We start from the raw sequence: 13,480 nt of genomic DNA, 5'->3' as shown, positions 1-13,480 counted from the left end.
TTAGTCAATTTGGCCAAGGAATAAAACCAGATGGTGTCATTATGCTTTATGAGGACACTTTATACATTTGTTTTTGACTTTTTCCACTACAGAGGCAGACGGTATGATATTAATTCAACCTGTAAAGGCTAATTAGCTTTGGATATTTAGATGTTAGTACCTTTTAGCCTCCAGGTAATTTGCAACAAACATAGAGTTCAATGAAGACAAGCTGTGCTATGAAATGTTGGTTTTCTTTTTTAAAAGATACATAAATATTTGTTTACTATAAAGGTATTAATATTTCTCAGTCATTAAATGGAATCTCACTCATACCATAAAATCTTTAAATTCTTTTATCTGATACTTTTCAGATTAATCAATAAATTCCTACAAAAATCTTTAGCTGCAGCTTAAGATTTTTGTAGTTTTGCAAACTGCATTTAAAACACTTGAGCAATATGCACAGTAAAGGTTTTAACTATACTCCGAGAAAGTTTTGAGAACTTTAAACTTTTATGATTTGAAAAACCAAACTGTTGACATAATGAAAGATACAAAATCTGATAACAGTCTGTCTCAGGCTTATTTTCTGTGACTGCATCCATTCAGCCTTCTCTAAACATGAATAACATCTTTTTCCTCCATCTGTGGTTAAGCGTCAATAAATCCGTGTCCTCAGGGGCACAACCTGCTGGATTCCATTCTCTTTGAAATGTTTTTTTGCCAAACGTAATCTACCAGATGGTAAACTAACGAGGCATACCTGAAAAAAAAGTTGAATGCAGTAAGGCTCTGTATCCTTTTCTTAGGTTGTAGCTGTCCCCTTTTTTCTTTTTACAAGCACACACAGATCAGCACGTTTTGTGCCACTGACATTGGACGCTGACATTATCCGAATAATAACAATCGCCGACACCACAACATGAACGAGACCTTGAATGGCTTTGAGACATGTACTATGACTAATCTGAACTTGTTTATTCTTGATAATTGTTTTTTTTCCTCAGACATGAACAAAGAGAGTTACTTCCCTTTGGCCTCCATTGTCTTTTTTTTTTTACGTCCTTAACTGTATTTTATTGGCCAATGCTGTTTAGAATAACTTGCTTTAATGACTTTGTCTTTAAGATGCTTTCTGACTTTCAGTTGCTGCGCTTTATGACCTGCTGCAAATCTCAACTCTTTTCCTTGAATATGTTATGTTCCTCAATATGCACTTATATATACCTCAACAGATATAGGTGTTATAATTTATTACTGACAGCTGCCCAGATATTACTCTAGATTACTGAATATAAGCTCCCTTTTTTAGAGATGGTTTCAAATCTGTAAATCTTTGCCTTTACCCCTAAAGGCGTGAATTTATCAGCTTTTACTTTTCACTTTGATACTTTTTGATTTTATTTCTATTTAAATGGCACATAAGAATGGCTGCTCAGTGGTGCAGAGGGTAGCACTGCTGCCTTGCAGCAAGAAGGTTCTGAGTTTGATTCCTGGCCCAGGTCTTTCTGCATGGAGTTTGCATTTTATCCCTGAGCATGTGTGGGTTCTCTCTGGGTACTCTGACTTCCTCCCACAGTCCAAAAAACCTGACTGTTAGGTTACTTGGTTCTCCTTAGGTGTGGTGGTTAGTCCTGTTTGTTTCTGTGTTGCCCTGCAATGGACTGGTGACCTCTACCCTGCCTCTTGCCCATTGACAGCTGGCACCAGCACCCTTCGCAACCCCCCTTGGGATTAAGTGTGTTAGAAGATGGATGGATGGGAACATGAGAATTTTCATTTTATTATAAAAATGGGGTAATTTTAGGTCTCTGTTGCCTGATTAGCTCCTCCTCATGTTTCAGGCTGGGGATACTATGTTGCATTCATACCCAGGGTTTATTTTAGGTCTCATCTTGCCGGATTAGATTCTTCCAGTTTTCTGTGTTTCCTCGTAGTATCTTTAACTGGGACAGCGTATAGCTTTCTTTCAGCAATGCCACTTTTCTTTGCATTTTCTTTATTACACTTGTGTCTTTTATACTGGACCAAGATATGACCTGGGGAGAGAGGAAAGGGCTTCCTTTACCTAACCTCTACCATAGCTGCTCACTCTTCCATAAAGAGGTGTATATGAAAAATAGTTTTCCAGTTGACTGATGCTCACCTGAGTTATGAATCCCTACAGCTCCTCCATATTTCCCATGACTCCCTCAACAGTGTCTGTGATTAATGCTGGCCTTTTGATTTAGTTAGATGGCCCTGTTTTGATAGGATAACAGTTGTAAATCATTATTTCCTTTTTCAAAAAATAGATACAATCATAACAAATAATAAAGCAGATGAAATAACTGCTCAGTTTTGCATTGTTAAATTCAATCAAGCATGATTAAAATAAGAAATGAATGACAATAAAATGAAAATGGAGAGTGTCTTTTATATTTATTTCTAACTGCAGACTTTTTTCCTTTTTTATTATTATTCCAGTTCCTATTTGTGTTTTGCCAGTCATCTTGGAATCTAAATTGAAAACAATAATTAAATAAAAATAAATAAGTAATTTTTTTAAAGTGTTTTCATTTAAAAGCCATTCTATGGTGTTAAGGTATTAAACAGAACAACTGGGTTTTCCCAGTTGTTCTGCCCAATTACCTAAATATTCTGATCATTCTCTCCTTTGACCACTAGATGAGAGTAAAACGCCAGACAACAGGGAAGATGTTATATAACATTTGTTCTCTACTTGACTGCATCTTCTTTCTTCTGCCCTTTTCACCCAGATTTAGTGCTGTTGAGCTTGAGCTTCATCTGCTCTCATGATTGGGGATCATTTTACAGACTCTCCTGGTTCTTATGATGCCTTAAAAACTCTAGATTATAACAATTCATTTCAATATTTTCAAAGTTTGAAAACTCCCATGCTATGCTTTGCTTTTCTTCTTCCTCATATACTTCCTCTGTCCTTTAAACCCATTTCTTAATTTGCTAGTGTTCTTTCTTTTTTGTTTCCTTCCTTTCTACTTTGTCCTCTATCGGTTTTCTTTTCTTGAATCTCCCCTTTTATGTATTTTTTTGGCCATTTTCATATTTTTCTGTAATAGTACCTTACTTCTTTTATTATATAATTTCTTCCTTTCATATTTGTATTCTCCTTTTTCTATCTATACTTGTTTTCCCTTGATTGCACTTTGTGCCACCTTTCTTTACTTTTGTTCCATTATTCCTGCTTTTTTCCCTTTATTAACTTCATTGTGTTCTCTTTAACTTAAGTCCTGATTCCCTTCTTCCTTCCCATTCTTTATGCCAAACCTTCCCCTTTCTTAGTGTCCTATCTTTTTATGACATATTTCTTCTTTTCTTGTATTTCCCCTTTGTCTTCGACCTTACTCCTTTTCTTTTGTTACCTTTCTTCCCTGGAAAAAATATCTAGAAATAAGTAAACATTCCTTAAATGAAGTATATTTACCCTTAATTTGAGTAGGTAAATGAGGTAATTTGCCAATGGATTGAGTATTTTACTCTTTAAATAAGCTAATTAATTATCATGCACTTGAAAGAACACAATGCAGTTGTTTTTTTACTTATTTTAAATGTAAATTGTCTTGTTCCATTGGGAAAGTGTCTCACTTTTTCTCCTCAATTCAAGAATAAATTCACTTCTTTTAAGAAAAAAAATACTAATATTAAAATATTTGCAGTGTCATTTGTTTCTTCAGTCCCTCATCTTTTGTTGTTCCTGTTTTCGTTCCTTTCCTCTCCACCTCCCTTATTCATCCTTTACTACCAATTGCCTTTCTACCCGTCTTCTACTTTTATGCTTCCCGGTTTTTCACTCTTCCCCCCCTTTTTTTTACTCTGTTTACTATGTTTCCTACCTTTTCTTGTATACAGATTATGTGTAGATTAGGAAACTAAAATAGCTTGTCTCCTTCATTATTATTGTTGGATATTTGAGATCTAATAAACATCCCATGTATTCCGAAATAAATATACAATAAAGGAACAATGTAAGTGTTTATCCTATCAAAAATGCAATTTGTAGTTTATAATTATGCAACATATTAAAAAGCTTTAGTGGAGGAACAAACTGCAAGGACAAAGCTGTTTTTGGCAACTTTATTTCAAATGTATTCAAAACAACAGTAGTTACAGAAATCACAGACAGCGGATACTGAGTGATTGTGTCTACTATGAGCCATTATAATGTAAGGAAACTGGGGCACTGAAAAGCACTTCTTTATGTGGATTTTTGTCGTATGTCAACATTTACTCAAACACATGAGGGATCAAAACAAAAGCATCTCATCTCCACTTTTGAAAAAGCCGATACTTATAACTAAAGTAAAAATGATTCATCAGCTTTAGTGAAACAAGACACCAAACCAAGCACGTTTCTCTAAGTTTAAGTTTTGCAGCCTCTTTAAAAGTCTCTTATGATGAGAAATATCAATAACTCTCACCAAGTGTCTTTTGACTGTTGTATAAACAAAAGGGGAGAATAAAAAAAAATCCTTTTTTTTTTTAAAGAGGAACCCTTCTAACAGTATTAAAACACACCTGAAATAATGGAAAATCACTTCATTAACCTAAACCTCCAGCTTCACATATTTAAACTATCGTGTATTATGAGTTATTGATTCATTCAGTTAAAACAGTCAATTTTTAGTTTCTGTGTTTATACGGCATTTATAAATGTATCTGGATAAGAAGAAGATGATAAAATAAACACAAACAAACTGCAAGCTTTTGTGAAAAAAGATTCTTTTGGCTGTGAATCATAAATTTATCAGTAAAGGGTACAAATACTAGCAGATTTTGTTAGCTAGATTTTATAGTGTCAGATGGGAACAGAAATCTTTAAGACTGTTGAGCTTCCTCTTCAATGCTGCAATTTTTGTAAAATCCAAGTGTCCTTTATCATAACCACTCAATAGCAATTTTGCTATAACAATTATGAACTAGGGTCCATCAAACGATGCAGGATTAAGATCAATGCTGTTCTGTTTATAGCTATTCGAACACAGACTGTTTTTAAGTGTAGTCCTGTTTCTGTGGCTGGATAGATGTGCTCTTTCATCCATCCGACATGGTAGCTGGCTTGGAGCTTGTCTGCCTGGCTGTGTGTTTCCTGGACTGGGCCTCCTGTGGAGCTGGTTGACAGTTGCCTTTTGTTTCTCTGATTCTTTCTATATGCCTGCTTCTGTCTCATTGAACCACAGTCGGCCTTGGCAGCTGGCATGCTTAAATTGAGCCTGGTTCTGGTTTTGCTGAAGGTTTCTTCCTGTTCAAAGGGAGTTTTTCCTCCCCACTGTCGCTTCAAGCATGCTTGGTGTGAGGGATTGCCTTTGAGTCAATGCAATCAACTGGTTTTCCTTAGATAGAAAACTTTAAATCAATTTGATTGTATGATCTGGTGAATTGTAAAGTGCCTTGAGATGACGTGTGTTGTGAATTGGGGCTATAAAAATAAACTGAATTGAATTCTGTAATTTAGTTTGTTTTTACAGGGCTGAATGGATATAGATAGGTTTCTGGAAGTATTTGAAGATGTATTGATATTTTTCTTTATTTGTGTCAAGGGTCCTTCGTATGGTTAGTGCCAAATCATGGTGCATAAAATAAAAGTGGCCTTACCACACTTTGGAAAAGTATTGCTTTTCGTGTAGTGCCAGCTGCTTGTAAGGCAGCTAGCGCTAGTGTAGAATATAGAAAATAACGGGTATATTTTCTGATGGCCAGGTGGTATCACCATTGGGTGAGAAACACATGTAACAATTCAAATAGAAAACATCACATAAATATAATTAGCAGATATAGGTTTTCACAAATATACAAGTTATCAAGTCCTATCGAATTTTTCCAGATACATTTAAAAACTACAAGTATTAGCCTAGACTGACTGCCATTTTTATAGCAAATTCTGCCTTAAGAATGTTTTTAAAATGCCCAAAAAACCCCAACATATATCTGTTAATGAAAGGTAAATTTAAAACATCATACAGCTTTTGATACCAGCAAATATGTTTTTTTTTTCTTTTGATATGTTAAAGTAAGTCAACATTAGCCTAATTAACATTATCTAGCTTCCATAGCTAAAGCTAATGTGGCCTTCTTTGTTTTAAAAGAAAAAAATCAAATGGAAATATCTTCATGTTAACTGAATTGAAATAAAAGTTAAGAAACATACATAATCTATGCTTTTCATTTTATTTTTCTGTATTTATCCAGAAAGCTGCTAATTTAAGCCTCAACCCAAAAAAAACTGCACAGGCATTTTTTGTTTGTCTGTGTTTATTGTTGATTATATCTGTTAAATTTGAAAATTAATGTAAACAAAGTATATAGTGAAAATTTGGTTAGTAGTTCCAAAATCGGTTTAATATCTCTTTGTGGCTGCTAACTAGTAATTAAATATTATCAGTCTTCAAAGAAATGCCTTGCTTTCTATACAGTTTTCAATAACAGCAAATTACTCTGGTGAACATAACAGTATCTAAGCAAAGCTAACTTTAATGGCACCAAATTGTATGGTATGGAGGCTTTGAGGCGAAATGGTTTTCTTCCTTAGGCTGACCAGTCTTTGGTTTGAATGTAATGGCAACAGAAATAAAAATGAAAATGACTGAAGAGCTGAAGGATTTTCTGCACCCTGAAAAGATGAAACATTGAACATTTTGTTGTGCAATTACAATCCTAGGATATTCACCCTAATAATGAGTGCAAGGTCATTTGTGTAAAACAGCGAAAAAATAATGCCTGGATTGTGTATTGATCAATGAGAGCAAGAAAAACAGAACATTGTTCACATTTCAGTAAAAAAGTAAAGGAGAAAATTAACATTCATAAAAAAAAAAAAAAAAAAAAAAAAAAAAAAAAAAAAAAAAANAGGACCATAACTGCACATTGCATAACTGCAATAGTATAAGTTAAGAATGACCTAAATCTGGCAATATATTGGCTTGGTATAGACATTATTACATTTAAGAGAGTCTTTTTGTTATTTCCTGTGTGACTGGAAAAGATTAAATTTCTTTTATTCCATACTGCTTTGAAGAGTTTCCCTTTGTCAGCAAAGAATGGATTTGTTTAGCATCAAACATTGAATTCACCCATTGAGCAATGGAAAGGTCCAACAAACTTCGTGAAGACCTAAAAGATTGAAGTTAACACAAGCCGTGACTACTTTGAACCATTTTTGAACAGCTTCAGATTCAAGATCATCCAGTTTAAACAGGTTTATGCATTTATAAGTTATTTGAATGTGCCATCTGCTTGGAAAGGAGGGGAAAGAAAAAGAAACAAGCTGGTACCATTAGACTGAATAAAACTCATTAGGATGTTCAAGGGACCATGTTGGCTCCAGCCCGTGATTGACTGTGTGACAGACTTTAGGTCCACAACAACAAATTGTCACAATACGTTTAGCTTTTTGGGATTAAAAGGAATTTACCAGTCACCAAGCATGGTGGTGGCACCATAATGCTGAGGTTGTGCTGCGATTTGCTATGATGTACTGTAATTGGTGGACAGAATAAAGGTAAAATACCTCTGCCATCATCAACTTAACCTTAAAACAACAACTAGAAGTTTGAATCATGCACACAATCAATTGCTCCAACTGCCAAATGATCCTAACCCTAATTACATATAAAACAGCATTTTTGATTGAATAAAATAGGGTAGTATTAAATGTTTAATATTGCCTTGCCAAACCCCTGATTTAAAACCTGCAAAAAATATGAGGACTATGTAGAGCATTTAGATGGCTCCAAAGAGCATGTAGCAAGTTTACAACCTGTTGAGGTTGAACTAAATATTACTGTGGAAAATGTTCAGTACATTCAAACTTATATGCCCAGTTGTATTTTTTTTAAGAATATATGGAGTAGTGTGTGGAGCCTTGATAAAGTTGAAAAGTCTCAAATCTTTATCACTCATTATCATGATGAGCTGTACCTCTGAATATCAGAATCACCCTTACAGAGCCAGCTCAAGCAGAAACACCCATACCGCAAGCAGATACCCCATCGCTACTGTTAACTACTCCTTTGTATTCATACACGCATCTCACCTACACTTTTAGAAAATATATTCACACTCACAAGCGCCTGTCTTGTATATTTGCACAAAAAAAAAATGTGCATGAGAACGAGAGAGAAAGAAGACTGTGCAAATTCTAGTCAGGGGCACAACGACCGAGCAGTAATAAAAAAACAGAACATAAATTGCATGTTCCCATCACCAATGAAAAGAAATTAAAAACATTTCCACAACCAATCATCATCGATTAATCCCCCAAAAAAAGGAAGCTGAATGAGCTCTGATAGATCTCCGTGACAGTTCTGCTCACATCATATCGCACAGCAGAGCAGGCTGTGGAAAAGTCAATTACATCTGCTGTGGTATTGAAAGGCAATACCAACAAAGAGTCCAGAGCAATGTGCCAATCCCATCCTGCTAAATATAGTAAAAAAAAATCACTGGAATAAAAGAGAAAACTAGTATAAACCTGATGGATATACAAAGGCTTAAACACCACTGAGAATCAAGTGGAAATCTCTGTTCACATACTCTATTGGTTCTGAAAAATATATATTGTGTAGTAGGTCTTCCTGCTTCCTCATTGGACAAAAATAAAGTCAGTCCAAGCCCTCCATGGCAGCATGATAACAGCCCAGAAATCCTTATCAATGTCAGCTGAATGATGACGTCTCAGTGCTGTCTCCTCCCCTCTGTCCACGGTAAGTCTGCTCCACTGACCGGAGCTGTTCTCTGGCTTTCATTCAGCTCTAAACGGCCAAATTAAGAGTTTTACCAAAGCTCCTTAACCGGTGGGTCAGTCCTGGAGGTGTCGGGTGAGAGGTTCCTGGTGAAGCAGGAGGTCACACGCAGGATGGGTCGAGGCTGGGATCAGGTGGGGATGAGGTCACCTCAACTCCAGCCTCAGCACTGCTCAGACTCGATAAAGCCTTCCTTCTCATGGCCCACTGGCTCCACCTCTGCATATGCAGGATGACCAGAACCTCTGCGAAATTTCATGGCCGGCCATTTGCTTGGACGTCTCTGCAGGGTCGGATGGGAGAAGATGGGAAGATGTGAAAAAAAGACACAAGAAGTCAAAGGTTAAAGCTCGGGAGCAATAAAAAAACATGTTAAAAAGCATTTGATAGAATTCAGATTTTACTTGCTGATTTTTTTCTGTCACACCTAAGTGTTTCAGCTCATTTAATACATTTGAATGAAACAAATATAAACTGTAGAAATACAAAAAGCAGTTTCTACAATATCATTTATTAAGGATAAAACTCTACATATAAAAAAAAGACTCAATTTCAGTGACATGGAGGATTCTCGAGCATGAAGAGCCTGATATAGCAAATGAATGAAATTTAGTCTAAACTTTTACTTTGCCATTCCAAAACCTTCACTCTCTTCAGTCAAAACATTAAATTTATGGTTCAGTCAATTAGCCGGATGGAAAACAGCTTCAAAAAAAGATCCAGAATATTGTCCCCCTTCGTATTCATTTTTTTTTTTTTTTATCATAATCATTGGGCCTAATTAAGCAAAGTACAGCCTGCAGCTCTTTGAATACTGTGTTATTTTAGTTCCCTCCTAATTAAGTTGTCAATGCATAATTTTCAGTAGGCTTGCCAATAGGGAGAAAGTTTCACATTCTGGTCTGTTCTTATTATGTCTTTTTGAGACCTTTTAGCCAAATTTATGTTGTTCAATAGTTTCTGTTTAGGTGATTTATTGAATATATATACAGTTTCTGCAATCAGGGCTGGTTGTTGATAGCAAAACTGAAGTAAAACCTCCAAAAATGAATGAACTCACAGCTGATCCATTAGGGGCACTTTTTTTTTTAATCTGCACTGTTCCTAAATGGCTAAATCTAGTGCTCAATGCATCATTTTGAAGAATTTAAGCATTAAATGATAAATATTCAGACCCCTGTAATCCATGCACTCTTTACACCTGTCTCAATTCATTCAAATTTTAAAAAGTCTAAACATCAGACTTTAAACTAAAGATGGAAAAATCAACTCCAGACTCCAGACTTACTGAAAAATAACCAGGTAAGCTGTTATTGCAACCCTGAATTAAAATATACAAATTTAGATTCTGATAAGCTCTACCCGAATTTGCAACAAGAAATATGCTTTTTTTTTTTTTTAAAACTTACTGTCGATATTACAAAGCTCTTTAGGTAATGGCTGTGGTATTGTAGCTTTTGTAGTGTGTTATTGGTAGCAAGGGTTCTAAAACACTGATCTTTTTTATACCAACATGAAAACTTTGACTTATTCTTTAGTTTTTACTAAGAAGATAAAATAACCTCTCGTGTATTTTTTTTAAATTAAGGACAAAGTTTGTGATCCAATTTCACCATAGAGAATCCTGCTGAATATCCATGAGTCAGAGATCTTCAAGCAATAGACAAATCATTTTTTTCTATTGCCTTATATTTTTTTTCTATTATATTATATTCTATAATCTGTTTTTTTTTAGCTAAAATACATTTCTTAATCTGTTTTTTCTTTTAAAGAAATAAAAGTATGAACAAAAAACTATTAAACCAGGATTTTAAGAGGGATATGTCTGCTACTGTTCACCTCAATGAGGAAGAGGCTGGCTGCGGACGTCGGGTGATGGTACACATAGACAGTTATCAGCACGCCGGCTATCATGACAATCATTACAAGCAGGATGCCAAGGATCAGACCAGTGTGTAGAGGATGGGTGCCTGGGCCTCTGTTAACGGCGCTATCAGCTGGCATAACTGAAAAAGAAAATATAAATATATATATGTTTTAAAAACATTTTCTAATGCATTTGCAGTTCTATTAGCAACCTCTAGGGGTCAATCATCATTCATAAAACACTTTTAAGATGTTCTTAAATTTCTTTCATTGTTCCAGCACTCTTTCTCTATAGAAAATATTTTATTCCAACATGCATGTGGGGAAAAAGGCAGTTAAAACTGTATTCTGCAGTTTTCTGGACTGAAAAGATTTGTTGCCAATTTCAGTGTTCAGAAGGTGGGCTACAAACGTATAAAAGCAGGATCATTTTGTTGTTCAGCAGGATTCTTATAAAATGACAGGTGCATATCAACATTCAGATGTTATGATAGAGCATTGGAAAAATTATATCAACAGCCTGTAAACCTCAAAAGACCGTTTTTGTCTTTGGGGGCCAAATTTGAAGAAAACAAAATGTCATTTCGTGCAATTTTTTACAAAAGGAAAACTAAGTGTCAAGAATAAGCTCAGCCCATTTGCTTGGAATAAAACTAAAATTCAGTGTCATACATATTCTCTAGGTGTCAACTGGTTCAGGCCAAATCTATTTTCTTTTCCTCTGTCTGCCCCCTGACAACCTCTCCCCAGGCTTCTTTTTGCATTTAATTAGCATCTGTAGGCAACACAGAGCTTGTCAGCCCACCAAGCTCTCCCCTGGATCTCTGCCTCATTCATTTCCAACACGGAGAATAACAGGGTGGTAATCAAACCTGTCTAACACAAGAGCGTTCTCTGTAAGGGTGAAGCATTGTAGGTCAAAGCAGCAAACATGTGCTGAGAAATATTAATAACCTGGAAAATTAGCTCAGATGTACCTAAAATAACTTATTGTATTCAATTTTAACCTAAGGACAGCCATTTGTCATCGATTTTAATCGGTTATCAATGTCTGGCCGTCATTTTCTGTTATGGCAAATGAGGTGTAAGGCTTCTGATCTGTCGTACTGACAGGTTGTAGCAGGGGGGGTATCACTGAGAGGAGGGGACAAGCAGATATCAGGAGTCCAGCAGAATCCAGAAATTGAGAGTTCAGTCTGGTCTCCTGCAGAAACAGTTTAATCTAGATCCTCAAACCCAGATGAGAATAAAAAGTAATGTGGGAGGCTGTTAAAGTCTAAACGAATCCACCATTAGACTACTACTGCTGTGATTAAAGAACATTAATCACAGTAAAGACAGTAGTTTACCAATAATTATGATGGTTCTGTCTTGCAACTGTAAACCTTTATCACAATAAATGGAGAATAATGGACACAATTAAACAGTACAACTCAGAAATCCAGGAGCTCCTTTACTGTTTATGTTCAGTGCTTTTGTAACATCCTTGTCTAATTTTTCTCCAATTCAGTCAGGGTGTTTATATATTCCCCTATTTCTAACTGATGCATAAAACCATTGAAATATATATCCTCTATATTAATGCAAATGAAAAAAGAAGAAAAAATTACTAGGGAAGCTACATTTAAATTCAGGATACATATATTTTATATAATCAATGGCATGAGTGCATTAAAAGGACAGGATGTGATAAATAAGTCTGCTTTCCACTTCAGTTGTAAGGATAAATGTGTGGTTTATCAGACAGCTGTTGTCTACATGACGATACAAGGCTAAGGTAAAAACCTTTCCTGCTTTTAACATAAAGTGAATGTCTCGGAAAAAAAGACTGTATTCAGTAAAGAATCATTCAGTATAGCTTTCATTCAAGCTTACTCTAGTGTTTGTAATATAGTTTTTACATATTGATTAAATATATATAAAACAATAATTGGTTCACTGATAAACTATTCAACAAATTGTGGTTGGATCAGACAAGATATAATAAATATCAAACTAAAGATAAAACAAGGGAGACCAGATCCTGAAAAAAAAATCTTATTTATTAGAAAAGAAATGAAATGGTAATGAGAAAAATGTCTTGCTTTTTTCCATTTATAACCTCATCTACAGCTTTTAATCAGGCTAAATGTTATAAAAAAAAAAAAAAAAAAAAAAAAAACATTCCTTCCTGTAGCATCAACAGTAGGGCTGAAATAATCGGATTAATTGTCATTCATCTTTTATAGGAATAATCTTCAACTCATTTAATAATCGATTGATCGTTAACTGTAGTATAGAGACTCTAAAACAACCATTTTGTATTTAAGACTCAAAGATGTTTTTGTCTGTCATTATGCTCAATCCAGAACTCCTCAAGTGGAAAAGGTTTAGTTTCACCTGGTTTGTTTTCATAAAAACGTCTTTAAGGAACCTTTTACTACCTGATTATTAATCGTTTCATCTAAAAAGTTATCGACACATTAATCGACTTGCAAAATAAAAGTTAGTTGCAGCCCTAATCAACAATCCACCATGCCTCAGTCTCACAGAGAAGCAGAGTATTCTCCTGCAGATGGAAACCAGTCTTCTCTATTATCCTCCGTCTGACAAAGGACTCTAAGGAAGTCGAGCTCTGACAGAGTCGTGAAATGAATCACAGGACAAATGACCGGAGCAGAGACCCTGAAAAATCTGTTCAAAAGAAGGCTACCATTGACCCACATCACAACTCACCTCTGGTAGATTTAAAGAAACCAGTGACGTTAGCTGAGACAATAATCTAGTTCCAGTGTGAGCTCCTGAAAAAGAAATGATTTAATCCTGCTGCAACAATAATCACCTGAAGATTACCTCCAATGCTTAAGCATTGTGTCCCTACACCATATCTTCCT

General features: G+C 35.2%; 1 protein-coding gene across 1 annotated transcript in view; it reads right to left on the bottom strand.

Annotated features, from left to right (window-relative positions):
- Positions 1-6,983: 6,983 nt before the first annotated feature.
- Positions 6,984-13,480, bottom strand: part of plxdc2 (plexin domain containing 2) — a 100,922-nt gene continuing 94,425 nt past the window's right edge. Inside the window, exons 13-14 of the mRNA XM_015377473.1 lie at positions 10,581-10,747; positions 6,984-9,024 (exon numbers count right to left, since the gene is read on the bottom strand). Coding sequence (XP_015232959.1) covers positions 8,905-9,024; positions 10,581-10,747 — 287 coding nt within the window. The 3' untranslated portion in view covers positions 6,984-8,904. The remainder of the gene's footprint in view (positions 9,025-10,580; positions 10,748-13,480) is intronic.

The sequence above is a fragment of the Cyprinodon variegatus genome, unplaced genomic scaffold, assembly GCF_000732505.1.
Source record: "Cyprinodon variegatus isolate N-32 unplaced genomic scaffold, C_variegatus-1.0 Scaffold154, whole genome shotgun sequence".
Classification (NCBI taxonomy): Eukaryota; Metazoa; Chordata; class Actinopteri; order Cyprinodontiformes; family Cyprinodontidae; genus Cyprinodon; species Cyprinodon variegatus.
Note: the sequence above shows the minus strand (reverse complement) of the source record. Positions and strands in the feature narration are given on the sequence as shown.